This window comes from Gracilinanus agilis, chromosome 1, assembly GCF_016433145.1.
Source record: "Gracilinanus agilis isolate LMUSP501 chromosome 1, AgileGrace, whole genome shotgun sequence".
Classification (NCBI taxonomy): domain Eukaryota; kingdom Metazoa; phylum Chordata; class Mammalia; order Didelphimorphia; family Didelphidae; genus Gracilinanus; species Gracilinanus agilis.
The window spans coordinates 14,912,815-14,932,215 of NC_058130.1; the positions used below are offsets into that span (position 1 = coordinate 14,912,815).

At 52.4% G+C, this 19,401-nt stretch overlaps 1 protein-coding gene across 1 annotated transcript in view; it reads right to left on the reverse strand.

Moving 5' to 3' along the window:
* LRRFIP2 (LRR binding FLII interacting protein 2) overlaps positions 1-19,401 on the reverse strand; it is a 66,602-nt gene that overhangs the window by 10,207 nt on the left and 36,994 nt on the right. The window contains exons 15-22 of the mRNA XM_044675548.1: positions 17,917-17,961; positions 17,015-17,125; positions 15,624-15,695; positions 10,693-10,863; positions 7,988-8,080; positions 6,255-6,347; positions 3,051-3,152; positions 2,771-2,903 (exon numbers count right to left, since the gene is read on the reverse strand). Coding sequence (XP_044531483.1) covers positions 2,771-2,903; positions 3,051-3,152; positions 6,255-6,347; positions 7,988-8,080; positions 10,693-10,863; positions 15,624-15,695; positions 17,015-17,125; positions 17,917-17,961 — 820 coding nt within the window. The remainder of the gene's footprint in view (positions 1-2,770; positions 2,904-3,050; positions 3,153-6,254; positions 6,348-7,987; positions 8,081-10,692; positions 10,864-15,623; positions 15,696-17,014; positions 17,126-17,916; positions 17,962-19,401) is intronic.

The following is a 19,401-nucleotide window of genomic DNA, read 5'->3' on the forward strand; positions in this document are numbered from 1 at the left end:
AAAAAATCAAGCCATTCCCCAATTGATAAATGGGCAAGGGACATGAATAGGCAATTTTCAGATAAAGAAATTAAAACTATCAATAAGCACATGAGAAAGTGTTCTAAATCTCTAATAATTAGAGAAATGCAAATCAAAACAACTCTGAGGTATCACCTCACACCTAACAGGCAGTTTGGCTAAAATGATAGCAGGGGAGAGTAATGAATGCTGGAGGGGATGTGGCAAAATTGGGACGTTAATGCATTGCTGGTGGAGTTGTGAACTGATCCAACTATTCTGGATGGCAATTTGGAACTATGCCCAAAGAGATCTAAAAGATTGCCTGCCCTTCTGGGTTTGTACCCCAAAGAAGTCATAGATAAAAAGACTTGTACAAAAATATTTATAGCTGTGCTTTTTGTGGTGGCAAAAAACTGGAAAATGAGGGTATGTCCTTCAATTGGGGAATGGCTGAACAAAATGTGGTATATGCGGGTGATGGAATACTATTGTGCTCAAAGGAATAATAAACTGGAGGAATTCCATGTGAATTGGAAAGACCTCCAGGAATGGATCCAGAGTGAAAGGAGCAGAACCAGAAGAACATTGTACACAGAGACCAATATACTGTGGTAAAATAGAATGTAATGGACTTCTGTACTGGCAGCAATGCAATGATCTATAACAATTCTGAGGGATTTATGGAAAAGATGCTACCCACATTCAGAGGAAGAACTACAGGAGAGGAAACATAGAAGAAAAACAACCGCTTGAACACATGGGTTGATGCAGACATGATTGGGGATATAGACCCGAAATGACCACACCAATGCAACTATCAATAATATGGAAATAAGTCTTGATTGATCACACATGTTAAAACCAGTGGAAATGTGCGTGGGATATGGGAATGGTGGTGAAGGGGAAAGTAAAGACAAGAATCATGTAACCATGGAAAATTTTTCTAAAAAATAAAAATTTTTAAAAATGGACATCATCCCTTTAGTAGGAAGGAAGTTAACCCAGTAACCCCCGGGCTGTTCATGTCCAAATGAGACAGGCTCAAAAAATTGGCTTCAGAAATCCTGCCACTAAGCAAGAATGCTACAGTTGTGAAAGAGAATTCTTTATTCTGTTGTCTATCCTGAGTTAACACTAACTTAAGTACCTCTCTAAATTGTGAAGACAGGATTCACTCTCTGTCTACCTTTTGATTGAATCAACAGAAGCTTGAACCAGGTGGAGGACTAAAACCACTTAGTGAATTCACACCCTCAGAGACTCAATCAGCCAGGATGAGTATTCACCTCTCCAGAAGGTGAGAACGTAAGCTTCAGAAGGTGAGACATTGTCCCCTGGGCAGTGCAGACAGTTTAGAAACTGTGACTGGCCCCTGTGAAGAGGGGCAGGGAAGAGAAGTCACCCTAAAAGCAAGCCCCAACTCCCTCTGGGCAGATTGTCTTTGAGAAGATAGTCTGAAGGGATTGTCTTCTGGAGATAGTCTTCTGACTGGGGAGAGTCTTCCAGGGAGCTTCGCTTGGATCGTGGGCTTGGAGCTTGGCTTCGACTCAGACTCCTGGACTACTTTGTTGGGAGAGTGAAAGGCTGACTCCTTTCCTAGTTTCTGGAGAGACTAGCTTCCATCTTGGAGGAGGCTGCATGGTTACTCACCACCTGCCTTCCTGGTTGAGAGCTAATGAATCTCTGCCTGGATTAAGCAGACCCGGAGTAAACATTTAGGTTTCTAGGATAGATAACCTCTAACCTCTTCACATTTATCTACTTTATTGTTTCCTCTCCATTTTGTAAATATTTGTAAATAAATTTCTGACTTGAGATGTAATAAATATTGCCAACCACATAATTTCATAAAACTTAACCATTAAATTTAACCCTTATACAGGGAATATGACAAGTGTGAGGGGGGACTTCAGAGATCAGATCCAGGCCCTCATCCTTCTCTCAGTGACAAGGCGGAGCAGGCAGAGAGGGAGAACAAGACATTTTCAAAAGTATGTGGAATAGGGGCCCCCCAAGGTGCCTGACTGGCACCCCCACACCTACAACAGGAAGAAGCAGAAATGAGCACCTAAAATCCAAATTCTTCCTTGGTGGCGGCAGCCTGGTGGATCCCTGGCCAGTGGGCAATGGGCTGATTTCCCCTACAAACCTCAGACTCGCAGAGGAGCCTCTTGTTTCTCCTCTCCCACCCCTGCCTGGTCCTAATTTATGGCCTCATTCCCCTCTTTTGCCAAAGGCCCCTTTGGATTCCCTTTACCTGACTGCGCATTCCCCCCACCCCTACCCCCGCCACGGTCCCTGCCAAGCCTCTCTTGTTCCTCACGACGTCTCAAAGAAACCCAGAATATCTCTGAGACGATGGAGAGCATTGCTTGGCCCCCTTGTCAGTCTCTGTGGCTACTCCCTTTCTTTAGTGAACATCTCACAGCAGGCAGAAGGGACTCGACCCTACAATCCTGACAGAATCCCACTTAGAAGAGTTTATCTCAGGCCAAGAGACGGACATCCTGGGTTCCAATCTGGCCTCAGGCCCTGTGCTAGGCCCATCGTTAGTCCTTCCTGCTCTCCTGTCCTGGGAGCAGCACCAGGACCCAAGGCGAGGCTTCAGTAACAAACCAACCAACTAGGCTGTCTTACTAAAGACATGGGGGTCCCGGGCTGCTTGGGGGATCCGAGGGGCCCTGAAGCCGGCCGGGGGATGCAGGAGGACACGTGGACTCCCGCCATGCTTCTGTCTGGCTCTTCTGACCCCAGGCCCGGCCCTTACCTAGAGGCCCTTCCCCTGCGGACTCCAAGACCTGCGCTGCTTCCTGAGACACCACGGTGATGGCGCCCACCACGGGCTCGTGGCCGACACTGCCATTTGGAGTGCCGTCGGGGATTATAACCAAGCCGTGTTTCTGAAAGAAAACAAACCGACAAAAGTCACGATCGAGAGCACAAGGACGGGAGACGTCCGGCAATGCGGCGGGCCGTGGGGGCCGGGCCTGGGTGCCCGCCGGGCCCCGTCCGGGAGTGCTGCCCACGGCCGGACGAAGCTCACCTACCTGTCCGGTCTGCAGGGTTTCCTTCAGCTCAGCCAATTCCTCTCTGAGCACATCTCGCTCATTCCTAAGGCAGTCAAAGGACTCTTTGTGCCTCTCTAGGGCCTGGGGTGGGTCCGAGCCACAGGGAGAGAAGAGAGACAGTGACAGAGAGCGGCGGCAGGGCCCCGGAGCCTGCTGGGCCCCGGGCAGAGCCCTCATGCACAAGCTCGCTGTCCAGGCCATGCTCACACACACGCCCACGCCGAGCATGCAGCACGCTTGCTTTTCTCTTCCAGACCAGAAAGGATGGGAAGAGGAAGGTGAAGCCAGGCCTAGATTCACGGCCCGCTCTCTAGTCCTCCTGGCTGACCGCTCAAAGTCGGGGGACGTGATGGGGTGAGGCAGCAAGGGGGGACCACGGGTGGGGCTCGGTTCTGGCCCTCTCCTCCATCAGTCACCCACCCACGGGCTTGTGGGGAGCCGCTGAGGAGATGGGCTGGTGCAGCGCTTAGCACAGGGCCCTCGGCAGTGCTCTGCGTCTGCCAGCATTCGGACCGCTCAGCGTGTGTCGGATGGAAACCATCGCCTCTGGTTTGGAGGCCCACAACATCCCAGCAACCCCAGAGAGGCTGGCTGAACTGGGGCGAGCCCACGGTTTCTGATCCCACAACCAGCCCCACCCTGGCAGAAAGGGCTCGCCCCGCTCATTAGCTGCTAATTATTTTACGTGCACCCCAGGGACCTTTGCAGATCCCCAGGGTGGCCCACGGAGGAGCCACTGGCATGGGGTTAGTACAATTTACTTTGGCTAATAAAACAACCACATCATCATCTGTTTTTCTCATATACAAGCACTGCTTTGAAATGGCCAGTGAGTGCCTCCCTTCTGAGACGGGCAGGCGATGCCGAGCTGTGAATGGCAACCGCAGCACCACCTGGTGCCCACCAGGGCCTTCCCCAGAGCTTCCAGAGGAAGCACCGCAGGAGCCCCTCGCAGACACCAGAGTAGAATCGAGGCAGCCTCACCTCGCCTCGCATTCCTGGCAGGGAAAAGCCCCTCCTGATGAAGCTCTCGGCCCCTCTCGTGAAGTGAAAGCTGGATGGCCAAAGTGGGGCGGCGCACCCCTGCCAGGAGGCTCCTCAGGCCACTCAGCATCAGCCCAGCCCTGGGGAGGTGACAGCTCAGAACACAGAAGAGACTCCACGGTTCCCCTTTAGACAGATCTGTCAGCAGCGGACACACGTGGCACGAGGAGAGGAAGCTCCCGTGGGCAGGGCGGCTTTGCTCAGCACTCAGTCGGGGTCTGGGGCATCCCAACAGGTTTCCCAATCAGACCACAAAGGAGCTTCCCTAGGTCTGATGGAAGTTCCCCACAAGCCTGGCCTCAGCAGAGAATATCTCGGTGCCAGCATCATGCAGAACATGCAATTCTGTCGATGGGACAATGGCCACGAAGCCAACAACATGCTTTCCTGAGACAACTCCTAGAGGAAGGCTGGCTTCATGCAGGGTTATGTAGGAAGAGACCAATATGGCGGCAGGCAGGGTTATGTAGGAACAGACCAATATGGTGGCAGGAAGGGTAGGAAAGCCTGGCCCCATTCTCCTTTGCAGAGTGTGCGGCAGGTGCTTGTTTGTTTATTTCTTTAATGGATTTGCACTTTTATCTTCCCATAATTGCAGATGGAATAGAAAAAGGTGCCCATGCATTTTACCAGGAAGTTTGAAACCTCCTAAAATACCTGATGATGGAATCAAAGAAATTGAAACTGGCCTGCCGGCACCAAGTACTCTGCTGGCCACATTACCACTGATCTTGTGTTTGCAAATAAACAATTACTTACAAAATAGAACTATCTTAAAAACCAGTCCTTGCTTCTTGAGTCCAATCTTCTATCTAACCTCAAATTCTATCATTGTCAAGCCTGGAGAACAAGACACATGGCAGGCAGAAGTCAGTGTGTACAAGGTTTTCTAAAAGGAAAGTCAAACCCTTCATAAATCTGTCCACACTGGAGAAAAAACCTTTCTCAGGGCAGTGAGATGGCTCAATGGATAGAACATGAGGCCTAGAGGCAGGAGGACATCAGATACTTCCTGGCTGTCACTGGACAAGTCACTTAAGCTTCCTACTTGTCCAGGCCTTGCCCTTCTATTTTGGAGTTGTTACTAAGGCAGAAAGTAAGGGTTGAAGAAAAAGAAGCTTCCTTCTCAAAGAATATGACCCAATCTCTGGTTGGGTAGGTGCAGTGGGCAGCCTTAACATGCCTTCTGCAGCAGAGAGCAGTGATGTGTGACCAGCTGAAGGAGGCTGGGGGTGAGGGCAGAGGGGACAGCCAGACCCATACTGAACTTGGCCTATGGACAGAAAACAGGCCTGGTAAACTCACTAAGCATCCAAATCCAAAGACCGAAACTAAAGCTTGAGGCGTGTGCATGTAGATGGGGATTTACGGCTTCTTTCATGTAAGCAGATCCCCCCATGGCTCTCAGGACAAGAATTCCCCTTGTGTTAAGAAAGCTCATTAGTTCACTTTGACTTTCAGAGAAGGCAGCGGCTTCCACGAGGCCATTTCAGAATTTAGGAATGCTGGGGGCCATGAGTCCTAACTCTGCTGTCATCGGCAGCTCAGTGGGGTTCTCCAAACTTTTACTCCCAAAGGGGCCCCTTTTGGGCAGATGAAATTTAAAGTAAATAGCAGACATAGCCCACGGAAGTGCCAAAGCCCACCTGAGAATGTTTTCCCTTTTTACTGACTAAAGGGTTTTGCTGCCAAGATGGCCCCTGATCAAATGGGGGAGGAAAAGCTCTACCTAAATGCCAATCAAAGTCAAAGATAAAACCCGAACCTGTTGGTCTCTCTTACATTAAAATCAAGGCTTCGGATTGGCTTTCGGTTCTTGGGGACATATTTTAAATCTTCCTACTTCAGCCACAAGCTTTATGTGATGATAAACACTTCCCATTCTGTGCTTCGTTTCTTAGCAGACCCCTGTGGCTGGCCATGGAATGGTCCAAACCCAGAGCTGGCTCTGCCCTGGCACTCTAGCCCTAAATGGTACCTGCTAAGTGGTCCTTCTGGGGGGCAGAGGCCCACATCTGATGATGACTGAACATGTGGGTACAATCAGTGAACATTTTCTTTTAGGAAATGAAAAACTAAAACCATATTGGTCTGTTCCAAATCAGTTGACTTTCCCCAAAGCCCAATTTCTTCTCCTACCCCAATTTTTTTATCTTTCCAAATAAGTGTCTCTTGGAGGTCAAACAACTCTTTGGTTATGGTGTCTATTCTCTGCTGCATGCAGAGCTTCTCCTGCAGGGGAAAAGAAATAACCAAGAAGCAGAAAGAAAACAGGAGGCAAGGGGTCAAGGAAATCAGAAAAGAAACCAAATGGCAAGGGGTGACTGAGGACAAGGCTGCGAAGCAGAGTGGGACAGGGCTGCCTCATGGAGGGCATGGAGGGCAAGGAGAGCTCCCGAGGGCAGAGGGCTTTACTCGAGGTCACCAACTACCCAAAGGACCAACCCCCCAACCAGCAAGCTCCAAGCGCTGAGTTCTGGCCATCACCATACACCAATTACTCTGAATGTCTCTAAAAAAGGAGGGCCAAGGACAAAGATGGAAGCTGGCGCCATGACGGGTGACTTTTCTTCTTCCCTCCCTCCTTCCTTTCAAAATAGAACAAAGGAGCCAAGAATAGCCTAAAGCCCTGGGGAAGAGTCCCTCAGACCCATGTCTATTCTCTAGGCATAGATGGAGAGGTTTCCTAGCTATTACAGAAGCTTGAACCTTTCTTTCTCAAGGACAGAGGATTAACCATCAAAGGCAGAAGTACATGGCCTTCTTTGGGAGTGTGATTTTTAGAAGAACAAAGGGCTGGGAGGCCTTTAGTAGCCTTTGGTCTCCACTTGCATAGCCAATAAAATGGACCCCTGTAGACACCTCACCACTGACCAGGCCCTTTCTCATCTTGGCTACAATGTCTTCCTGGGAGCGATGCAGTCAGTTAAAAGTGAGAATGTGGCCCTGTTGTCCTCCGGCATGGATCCTCTTAGCCACTCCACAGCCAGGCCCTGTGTCTTGGGGTGGATGGGGATGGGGATTTCTGGATGACTCCCTGCTCCTTTCTAAGCGTGTTTGCTTTCTTTCCTCCCCACTGGTGACATGGGCTTATACCTATATCCAATCTCTAAGTATAAACCAGAAGGAGGAGATTTAGTTATCATACATGGGCACAAAAACAGTGGCAGGAGGGCATTAAGAAAATGATACTTCAATAAAGAAACCCCCCCCAAACAAATCTGGAATGTATCGGAGCTCACTCATCTCACAAACTGTGAGTTTCTAAGGAGCCACAGATACAAATGCTTAAGGAAGACAAATAGGATAACGTGGGCATCATGGCCCTTTAGGCGTTGGTGGGAGTCTCGGAAAGTGGCTCAGAGGGGCCAGCCTTCAGAAGACACCCCATCTGTCGGTGGCCATCCTGGAGTCTGCTGTAAGGCAGGCATTTCAGCAGGAAACCCAATGACTGGAGCAGAAAGTGGTCCAATAACCCCAAGCTATCCCAGGCCCTGGCTCTGACAAGCAGTCTAAGAATCACTAGTGCCATTGTTGACTGCACAAATTCTAGGCAGTCACTGCTCCATTTAGGAAAGGAGAGGAAATCAAGATGAAAGGTCAGCAGGCCAAGCACTAAGGCCAAAATGAAGCTATCCAAGGAGAGAAATCTGCTTTTGATGACCAGGATAGAGAACATGGATGATAGGCTTCATCTAACCAGAGAAAAAAACAAGGAGAACCTTCAACATGTGACCCTTCTAAGCTGAAAAGGCTTGTGGGGCACCAAGAACCATAGAGTCCAGCTGTCTTCCCCGGGCTCCCTCGGGGGACAGAGGGGAGCCCAGAGAAGATGCCTGAGGCTCCAGCATGTTCCCCCAGCCGCCCCCTACCTCGATCAGCTCATCCCGCTGCCGCAGGCCCTCCTTGAGCAGCTCCATCTTGTGCTGCAGCACAGTGCACAGATGCCTCTGCCGTTCCAGCTCCTGTTAACAGACAGACAAGGTGCGTCACCCCGCACAGCACATACCTCTTGGAGCCCACCCGGCCCCCAGTTGTGCTTCCACTTGCAGCTGAAGGCCCAAACATTGGGCTGACTTTGTCTCTTAGACCCTCCAAGTGGGCCCAAAGCTGCAGGGGCTGCAGGGAGCTCTTTCCCCTCCCACCTGCTGGGCCCACTCGCTCGTGTAGCCCAGGGCTCTGAGGGGAAGGAAGTGGGAGCGAGCTAATGATCGGGCGAGCGCCTGCTGGGAGCCAGAAGCTTCTGTGGGTGCCTCCAAGTTCTGGAGATGCTGCCCCCTGGGCTACTGCTCCTCAGGACGTCAGATTCACTTTGGAAAATGGGGTTAAATGAGGAACCTTCGCGCTAGGCCTTACGCACATGCTAACCTGACATCATGCAAGGATTCACTTTTAACCTTGAAATGAGGAAGTCAACAATTCTAGTGGGCCAAGAGACAAATTTCCCCATGAAGTTAGATTTACTCTTAGGAAGGGGGCTGCTCCCTCTCGAGGGTAAAGCCAGGCTGAGGCCCTGGGGGAGGCCCACCACAATCCCCCAGGAATGGAGGCGACCCAGGGGAGGATAAGGAGGAAAGAAGAATGGGGATCTCTAACACTTGGCTCACCCTCGGGCTCCTCCCATGGCCACTTCCCCCAGCAACTTTTGTTTATAAAGGAATTGAGCCTTTTGCCTCAGGAAGGAATAATAATACAAAGTCTGAGAAATCATCATTAAATCCCTGAAACACAGAGCCAGGGTCTTCAAGACCTTCAAGACCCTTTTTTTCAATTAAAAAAATTTTAACTCATACCCTTCAAGGGGCCAACACTTGAGTATCTGACCATTTGGGGAAGGGCTTGGTGTTAACTATTAAAGAAAAAAATGCCCTTACCTTCTGTCTTAGAAATGACACTAAATTCTGGTTTCAAGGTAGAAAAGCTGAAGACCTAGGCAATTAGGGAAGGGTAAAGTGACTTGCCCAAGGCAACATGGCTAGGAAGTATCGAAAGCTAGATTTGAATCCAGGACCTCTCCCATCTCTCAGTCTGGCTCTCTATCCACTGAGCCACTTTAGCTACCCCTGGTGTTACCTACTGAATTAGATTTGTTATAAATTTTAAACAAATACTTTAAGATGTTTTACAATAGTCGTATTAACTAAAACAGAAATGAAGCCCCTCATGGGTACCAAAGGGTCCCTAAGGGCTGGTGTCTGACACCTCTGTTATAGACCTATAAACTAAAAAAAAAAATAAAACCAAAAAAGACTTTAGACATGCGGCCCTTCCTCCCAGGTCCACTTCTGTCTCTCTTTCCCTCAGTGAATGGCCTTTACAAAAGGATTCACACTAAAGTCTTTTACAAAGTGGGCATGACAGTCCCAAACCCCTAGTTTAATTCTGTCTCGTAGAGGCTCTTCCTCCAAACTGCCCCATCTGGTCTCTTTCTAGATGCTTCCCCAGCGCTCTCTGGCCCAGCGTCCTTCCTTTCCTATGTCCTAGAACCCCTTTCCCTCGCTGCCTCTGCTCCCCCAGGAACAATGTGCACACTGTCGAGCGCGCGGGCTTCCAGTGCGGCCGAGCAGCCCCATTCTTTGGCGAAGCCTCCAGACTAAGGCAGGGGGCCAGGAGCACGTCCATGTGCTGGTCTGCAGCTCATCTGTGAGGCCCCACGGCAGAACGGTAAGGAGTCAAGTCCCAACATGACCCAGCATGACTCTCTGTCTCTAGTAGCCCCTGACAGTGGTGCCATCGGGCATCGGCACTGTCCAGCCCACAAGCAGGAGCCCCAGCCTTGGCGTCAGGGAGATGCGGGTTGGAGTGCTGGTTCACCACTTCCAGGCTGTCCAGTCTGGCCAAGGCCTTAAGGTTCAGTTTCTTCACCTGTAAACTAAAGGCAATCCTGCTGACTGGGCCACCCTCTCGGGTACTGTGAGCTGGGAATGCCGCTACTCTGCATGTGGGCCAAAGAAGTCTCAGGTCGGGTCACCTCCAGGGCCTCACGCCAAGGCCCTTTGAATGTAACCGCAGCTCGGGGGATAGCCTGCCTCTTTAACCCTGGAAGGCACTAGGCCGTGGGTTATTTCTCTCCTGTACATTCAAACATTGCACTCATAGCCTGGAAACTCAAAGATCCAAGACTCTTTTCAACTTCCTGAAAAGTGTTCCTCCACCTCCACCCTTCATTAATCTCAAGAAACCAGGCAAGTTCTGTTCTCTAACCAAGTGGGATGATGCTCCTTAATTAATTAATTAATTAATTAATTAGTATTTTCTCAAATATTTCTGTTCTGCTAGTTGCTCTAAATTAATTATCTGAACTTGTCTGCCTGTCAATGAGAAGTTTCTAAAGAAGTTTCTCTGTTACCAAAGAAGCCCCAGAGTGTAGGAAAAAAACCAGAATTTCTCAGGCCAGGACACTTGGCATTTTGTGGAGGGGTTCCAGGTGCTGAAGAGCTAGGAATGATGGGCCGATGGCACCCGCCAACGGTCAGATCAATGACCTCTGGCTTGAGAGGCCAGGGCTCAAAAGCAGGCAGAGCAAAGGCTCCCCCAAGCCACCAGGTGAGGGGGAGCAGCCATGGAGGAGGCTTACCTTGGATTTCTCCTCATTCTCACGGTAGAATTCCGCCATCTGCTCTTCTTGTCCCTCAAGCACATCCTTCAGCGTGTCCACTTGGTAGATCAAATTGTTCTTCTCGTTGTCGAGCTGGGCATTGGAGACCATGGCTTTCTTGTATTTCTCCTCCACGGCGGCCAAAGAATCCTGCGGAGAAGGTAAAAGGCGGGGCATCAGGGCCAGCCAGGGAAGGCTCCTCCAGCCGCCCTGGACCCCTGGCCGGGACAACGGATAACAGAAAAGACCACAAAGATTCACACGAGATCAGCATTCTTGAAGACGGGCATTTTAGGGTCTCCCTCACTTTGGAACATGCACACACGTCTCCACGAAGCCTGAAATCACTCCAGAGGTTTTAAAGACAGAAACGAAGCCCTTAATCATCCAGGAACTGTCCTGGAGGGGGAGGGGGGTCCTGTGCCGAGCCCAGATGGGGCCATTCTGCTAAGCACAGGGAAGACTCTGGCCTTCTGGCAGGGGAGTTGGGGCGGGAGTGCAACATGGCCATCAGCATGCATGACGTGTGGAACGGAGGGGGCAGCGTTTAACTTCCCAAGTTTCACTAACAAGCAGGGAGGGCTGTCTCTTCACAGCAAATTCCAACCTCTCTTGGAATCTGATTTGTATCTGTAATATTTCCTCAATATTTCTGTTCTGCTAGTTGCTCTAAATTAATTATCTGAACTTGTCTGCCTGTCAATGAGAAGTTTCTAAAAAATAAGCAATAGTAGTACAAAAAGTATGGCTGCCCTTAAAATATTGAGAATTTCTACATTTAATTCTCTCTGCATAAAAAGTTACATTACCCCATTATAGGGAAAACTTTTACTTGGCAGCATTTTTCCTGCTAAAGCTAAGGCATAAGTAAAAATAACTGAAACTATAGAAAGAAATTATACGGGCATTAATAGCAGAAAAATCAAAGTTCTTTCCACAGACAACTTTCAGGGTAAAAAGCCTTCTAATTATGGTCATGGCTCGGGTACTCGGGCTGGCACGCACCGGGAAGCCTGACTATAATGCAACATTCAGAAAAACGTGGGCTGGTGGCAAGTACTACCAGGGAATGTCCATTCCTCTCCAAAAGCATTAGGAAAAATCTCGCTACAGCCCCGGGGTGGGGGCGGGGCGGGCTCTGGGATTTCACATCCCCAAGGGGCGACCATGTCCCTCCTGTCCAGGGAGGTGAGGACGGAGGCTGAAAATCGCGCATCAGCACAACTAATAAAAAGAGAGCCGTAGCCGGCCTAAGACCCCTGTTCCCATCTCTAAAATGGCGGCTGGGGACCGGCTTCTTCCTTTCCTAGGAAGGGGGCTCCAGGGACGTTACTAGTGACTTCTCGTGAAGGCGCCTCCCCACCTCTGCTGCTCCCACACACGCCTCCGAGGGGAGCCAGAGTCTGAGTCCTGCCGCTGATTCTTCCAGGCAAAGTTCTCCCACTCCTGCTTGCTTGTCTTCTTTGGGGGATCCCACTCGGAGGTTGTTCTCTCTTCTCTGCTAGCCCTCGGCACCAAGAACGTCTTCTCAAGGACCACATTTGACTAGAGTCGCGTTCCTGAAGTCCGCGCCCCAGGGATGCCCGGAAGCCCAAGTCCTCCATTCTCTGTCCTCAGGGAGCGGCGCCCAGGAAAGACCATGAAGTTCTAGGCAAAGGGTGGGCGCAGAACTACATAGAGCGAGACAGGACTGTGGAGCCAGAACAGAGCCTGATCGAACCCTGGGCATCCGACATGAGAGGGAAGAGAGATGGGAGGCTTTGCGGGGTGATGAAGGCCACCCTGCAAGGACCAAGTCTCGAGGGCTCAGACAAGGGAGGAGCCAGAAGAATGGACAAAGAGAATGTCGATAGGGCAGGGAGGGAAGGAAGGACAGGAAGATCTTGAAGAATCACTAAATGGGGTTGGGGAGGAAATTCTGAGCCTGGGTAGAATGAGGAAAATGGCAGCACTGTAACATGAGGCGGGAGAACCAGTGATGGGGCAGGAAAATCATGGGGAGCTGCTGTTCTGGGAAGCTCAGGGTCAGTAAATGAACTTTGTGTCCTCCATTCAGACCTGCGCAGAAGTCTGGGTCACAGCAATGTTTCCCCGATGGGTCTTTCCTGTGTCAACAGGCACTTCGGAGCACCGGCAATCAACCAATGTCAGCCATGAACACAATTCTTCGGGGAACATCCCCCTCCAACAAGAATCCTTCCTCAGACCCTGTGGTGAACCTCCTCCATCATGGTGGCACGACACACCGAAGCCTCACATGCTGGCCAGCTTCCAACTGAGCAGGGCTCCCGCTTCTGCGGCGATGCTCCTTGCCGGTGCCGAGATGGGGCTGCTGCCATTTTACAGAAAGGGGAGAGCGGGCCTATGAGGGTGGCAGCTGTTTTGGTTTTCTTGGTTGCTTTCTTTCTGGAATCCTGTTGGGTTTGTAGTCATTCAGAACCTGGATGCTTCCTGGTTACGTTGCCAGTCTGACACTTCACTCCTCCCTGTGTACTATACAATGCAGGGACACACACAGAACACGCCTCCCGATTTTCGGTGCTTTCACTGGTCTCTGATATCCTCCCCTTCTTACATCCATCTCCTGGCTTCAGGTTTTTCTTTGAAGACGAGTTGCAATTCTATTGCTTTCCAAACGTTCTAGGAATGCACTCTTTAATGGTCGCCTACAGGACATAATTTTCTAAATGAGCTTTCACACCTGCTAAAAGATTAACCTCAATTCCTGACATAAGAACAGAGAAGCTAACAGAAAATACATGATTTTTAGTCAGAAGCCCTGGATCTACTCCATGCTCCCTCTTCTCCCATCACCCAGATGCCTTCTGCCCCTCTCCCAGATGAAGAGGGGACCCTTCTCCTGGTCAAAGTCAAGCCCCACCCACATGCATGGGTCATTCCCTTCCATCCCATTTCTTCCCAGAGATTGTGTTATCTATCTCTCCCACTCTCTTACTTATCTTCAGTCTTTCCTTGTCTCCTGGCTGCTTCCTTTCTGCCTACAAACAGTTCCATCCTCCAGCAATATGGAACCATGCCCAAAAGGCCATCAAACTATGCTGACCCTTTGACCCAACAACACCACTCGTGGATCTGTACCCCAGAGATCAGAGATGGGGGAAAGGGCCTATAGTACAAAAATATTTAAAGCAGCTCTGTAGTGGAAAAAAGTGGAAACTGAGGGGAGAGCTCATCAGCTGGGGAATGGCTGAATATGCTGTGGTTTATGGCTGTGATGGAAAACTATCGCGCCATGAGGAACAATGAGCAGGGTGAGCTCAGAAAAAGCCGTTAAGGCTTATCTGAATGGATACAAAGTGAAGTGAGAAGAGCCAGGAGGACAGAGTCTACAGTGATTGACTGCGAAGACTAAACCCTTATCGGCAAAGCAAGGTCCCAGGATACCCTGAGGAACTCGTGCTACCAAGTGCCATCTAGCGAGAGTCTGAGGGCGGATCAGAGCAGGCCATCTTTTATCTCCTTCATGAGCTTTCTCTAGTTAGTATGTGTGATCTGTGTCTCCTGCCACAGCATGAGCAGTAAGGAAATCTCTACTCATGAAAGAACTGGTATAACCTATATCAGACTATTTACTGCCTTGGGAGAGGGAGAGGGAAGAAGGGAATTTGAATCACAGAATGTCAGAAAACAAGTCAAAAACTGGTCCTACATGTCATTGAAAAAAAAATTAAAATAAAAAAAGCCTCTCCTCCCTTAAGCCATCCATCCCCATGGACGCGAGTGAGCATCCCCCACCTCTCCACCCTCTTCTTGAACTCTGACTGCTGACCTCACTGCTCTCCCCAAAGTTAACGGCGATCCCTGAATACCAAGCCCGACGGCCTTTCCCCTTCCTCGTGGTCCTCAGTCTCTCAGCAGCCTCCAACCCTCTCCTCCTTGATTTGCTCTTCTCTCCAAGGTTTCACGACCCTGTTCTCTTGGTTCTCCTCTTACCTCTCTGAATGTTCTTTCTGAGGCCCCTTTAATGGATCTTGCCTCACTCACGGGGGATCCCACCAGCACAAGCCACTCCATGTCCTGATCTGGGACATCTCACCAATGGTCCCTGTGCCTGGAACGTTCTTCCTCATCTCTGGCTCCCAGCTTCCTTCCAGTCTCAGATAAACTCCTACCTTCAGCAGGAAGCCTTTCCCAACCCCCCTGACGGCCAGCACCTTCTCCCTGTTGGACAGTTCATTTACCCTGTACAGAGCTTGTCTGAACGTGGCTGTTCGGGCGCTGCCTCTCCCAGGACGCTATGGACAACTTTATGGCATATGGCAGCAGCTTACTACGTGTTTGACTGACTGACCCTGGACCAATGACCCGGCCTCTCTGGACGTCTCTGGGAAGTTCTGGGAAGTTCTCTCAGGGTCTTTCCTGTTCTAGTGGCACACGAATACTAACACTACCGCAGCAGCTGGGATGATCCGGGGTATGTTCTTATATTTACCCTGTCAGTTTGGCTCCCACCTGGAGAGTTTCAGGATGACTTTTTCAAGGCAGCGTGAACGCCCTGTACCAGGGCGCCCATATTTCTTTTTATTTTTTAAGAGACCGAGGCGCAACGAAAAACCATCTTCTAACAGTCCTTGAAAAACCTCGTTCTTATGCAGGGGTGAAGGAAGGGAGGAAAGCCACCATGCGGCTACCTGCCTTCTGACCAGCCAGGGCTCCTCTAGGGGCCAGAGGCCTAGGACCTGAGGACGACCCTCTCACCACTGACCCAAGGGTGCCCCTTCCTCGGGGGAAAGGTGGGGGGAGGAGGGAGGGTTAAGCACATGCTTCAAAGACAAACACGGTTAGTAAAGCTATGTGCAAGGAGATCAGCCCTCAAGGGGCCGAAGCCGCCATGGACCCCAGGGGTTCAGATGCAAAGCATGCTGGGGAAAAAGCTGGAACCCTGATACCTTGAGCTCTTTAAGTCCCTGCATGTATCTCCCTTCTACATCTTGTATCTGGTCCTTAAGATCATAGATATCCTGCAGGACATAGGAAGAAACCATTGCAGAAAATCATGCAGAAAAAAGATTTTACAGCTTAAAACTGTCCAAAGGAAATAAGAATTAAGCTTTGCCCATTTCAGATTGATATCAGACAAATGAAAGGAAGCCAAGCATAACTTTTACTCAGGATGGCTAGAAAGGGCCGGAGGGCAAGCAGGAGCAGCACAGGACGAAGGCCTCTGGGTCAGTCCACCTGATCGTCTTCACCGCTAAACTCGGGGCTGAAAATGGCGTCAGTGCTCATCCCTGTACCCCGAGGAGCTGTGACTCTCCCCATCCTGGGCCTGGAGAGATGCTCTAAGGTGGGCATCATTCACTGAGCTGCCTCGCTGTTGACCAGCCTCCGAGGCACCAGATGCCCACTCGAGACACTTTTACTTACCCTGCATTTGGCTGCCAAGACATGTGGAGGGCAACTACTTCAATGAAACATTCCCTGTATGAGGTCCCCCTCTGGGGCCTGTGACAGAGATCAGCTTCCATTCCTGAGCGCTGAACACGCAGAGAGAAGCGGGGAGCTTCCTCCGTGGCTCCGCTCGCAGAGGACGGGACACGTGCTGCGGGAGGCTGTGAAAGCACAGACTCCCCGGGCGAGCCTGACTGGGGTCCCGAAGCCGGCACCCCCCCGAAGGCTGCCTTCTTCTCGGCGTGGGAACAGGAGCTCGTCCAGGAGGACCAAGCTGAGCCTCCGCGGGCCAGGGAGCTCGACTGCTCTTCCCTCCCGGCTCCTGCGCCTCACCCCGAAGCTTCCCTCAAACTGTCCCAGAGGGGTCAAGAGACACATCTGGCCCCCCTCAGACTCCTGGCTAACGGGTAGGAGAAGACTCGCCCGGAGAGCTGAGACTGCTTCCACCTAACTGAATAATGGCCGGCCCAAGGTGGCCACGACGGAAGGACATTGGAGTTCAAGGGTTAAGCTGGAATCCACGAGCTTTTACAACAGTCTTTTGACGCTATAACTTATTTTGTCCATTAAAACTATCGTCGAGAAGGGCTCCAGGCGTCCCCCCATGGCCAAAGGGCTCCGTAACACAAACAGGGCGAGAACCCCGAGGGGTGCCCAGCAGAGCTCACTGGCTCGTACCCTCCAGACGGGGTGCCCAGCAGAGCTCCTCTGGGCTTTGGGGAAATAGCAGGACGGGCCGGAGTGCAGGAAGGTACAAGCATGCAGAAGGCAGGCCCAGGAGACGGCCTGAGAAGGTCCGTCCTGACGCTTAGCTGCAGCCTCGGTCTGCCCCTGGCCCAGAAAGGCCGCCTCTCTGAGGGGAGGTGGGGGGGCCCCGCTCGTGCCTTACCCGTAATTCACTTAATGAAGAGTCCGGGTCCACAAAGCTGCCCGTGTCTCCGCTCCCGCGCCGCGAGGCGCTCCCGCTCAGCGGGGTGGTGGCAGAATTGCGAGAAGAAGGCTAGAAGGAAGACACGGGACAGCGTCACACACTGCCCGTCCCCTTGCTGCGGGGGACGGGGAAGGGGCGGGAGGGGGACAGAAGGTAGCCAGGACTCCGGCCACGAGGCTGATGGCATTCTGGGAGGCTGGGAAGCCGCCTCAGTGCCTGCACGTTTGGAGTGACTTTCTGAAAGGCCTTCTGGAACCGGACTGCACGGAACAAAATGAGAGCCACGGAGACACCGAGATCAGATTTGGAGCTAGAAGAGGCCTTGAAGGTCATTTCACCAATCCTGTCACTGAAGACGAGGAGACGGAGGCCCATAACAGGACGTCCCCCACCCAGCCTCAGCCCTGCTCCTCCCCCAGCAGAAGCTGAGCCCGTCCCCGTCCGCCATCCTCCTCAGGGCTGGCCCAGATGCTTTTCTCCCGAACAGCCCAAGGGAAGGAGGCTGCGCTTGTTAAGAGAGCAGGTTAGAAGCCCATCTTTCTGGCTCTCAGGGCCCCCCATTCTGTCGCTCTCAGGGCCCCCCATTTCCCAGGGCACATGTGCTCATCCTTCAGGGCCCATTTCCCAAGGAACAGAAGAGGGCCAGCTCTGCCGCCCAGAGTGAGGGGCCGGCCTGTTCCTTGACGGCTCTAAAAGGATGCCGGCAGATCAAGGCGTCGGAGAGGAAGGATTCCCTGGTGGCAGCAGCCTCCTTGCAGCCTCTGATTCTCCTGTGAAGGGAACCCGGGAGCGGAGGAAGGAGGAAGGGGAGCAGCAAGTGCTGGGGGGACGAGCCTTCCGGAGGCGGTCCGCATACTCACCCTGGTGTAAGCCTCAGCGTACTGCTTGTCGCATTTTTCATCCAGCTGGAAAAGAAGAAGAAGGGAACAGTCAGGCGAGCGCCACACGGGGTGCATTTGGGGTGAATTCAGGCCTCCCTACGATGCCCTCCTCGGGCTCTCCTAAAGCAAACACGTAAAGCTGGAGAAGCTTCCCAGCCTTGTAAGTAAACGAGCCAAAGCCTGACTGAGCTTTGGGGCAGGAGAGCAGCAGGTCTGCCGCCTGCCACGGGAGAAAAGGAAAGTCCGGCCAGCTTCGGCCCAGGCCGAAGGCGACGGGGCTGCGGACCCTAGAGTGGGCCAGCAGAAAACCAAGCCGCAGCGATGCCCACTCGGAGAAAGCGGACCATCACCCTGTCGGGAGGGGCGGGCGGGCAGCCTGGTCCTACAGCTGGCACAGGGCCAACGTGCCAGCCCCACAGAGGGGGCATGCCTGGCCCCGAGACCAGGACCCCCCCGGGCCTAAGCTTCAGTGTGTCAGAACCTCAAAAGAACAGGAAACAGAAACCCAAATGCTCTAAAACGTTCCCATTCTGGCTCCAAGTAAAATCTCTCTCATATGTCTGACGGCATCCGTCTGTTCGTGCCTGCCCAGATGCCTCCCCACTGACCTCGGCCACCCTGACGGGACCTCAGCCCAGAAGCTGCTCGTCCTCTGCCGCCTCAGAAGCGTCTTTTCCAGGCGACGCGCACGCGTGCCGGGCCCCACGTACAGCGAGTGAGGGGTGAGCGGCGGCCTCCCTGGCCGCTGGCCGCTGCGGGAGGGGGTGGCAGAAACGCCCCCTCGGCCATGCCGCAGTCCACTTCCTGGGGCTGCAGTGACTTGGCCAGAACCTCCCGTCGGGCAGCCTGGCTCTCGGCCAGCAGCCTCCGATCGATGGGACAGAGAGGAGGGGGGAAGCGCTTACCCAGCACCTCGAGTGAGCGCTCTCACACCCCGGTGGGGGGCACACGGGGGCGGCACGAGGAGCCCCGAGCTCCCCCCATCTGCGGACGTGGAGCTCCCCCTGCCCGACGCGATGGAGCCTGCTGCACCGGGTCCCGAGGATGGGCAAAGCTTGACCAGGGCTGCTGTCGCCGCCTGGCTCTTACCCAGTGCCAAGAGAACAGGTTCAGATCGATACCGTCACGTGTGCCCCCAGCCCTGTGGCCCCCAGCCAGGGAGAGCTGCTGGGAACACAGCAAACTGCAGGGAGCGAGCCCCCCTCCGGGGCCCAGTGCCAAGCATTAAGTCGGCTAACAGAAAAATCTCTCCCGGGGGGTCTGGGGAGGGGGCAGGCGTGGCGGTGATTTTATGCAGCTCAGCCCCCACTATGGAGGCTTGGAGTCAAGAAGACTGGAGTGGGGGCAGCGGGGTGGCTCAGGGGATAGAGATGGGGGTCCTGGGCCCAGATCTAGCCTCAGGCACTTCCTGGCTGTGTGACCCTGGGCCAGTCACTTAACCCCCCCATTGCCTAGCCCTCACCG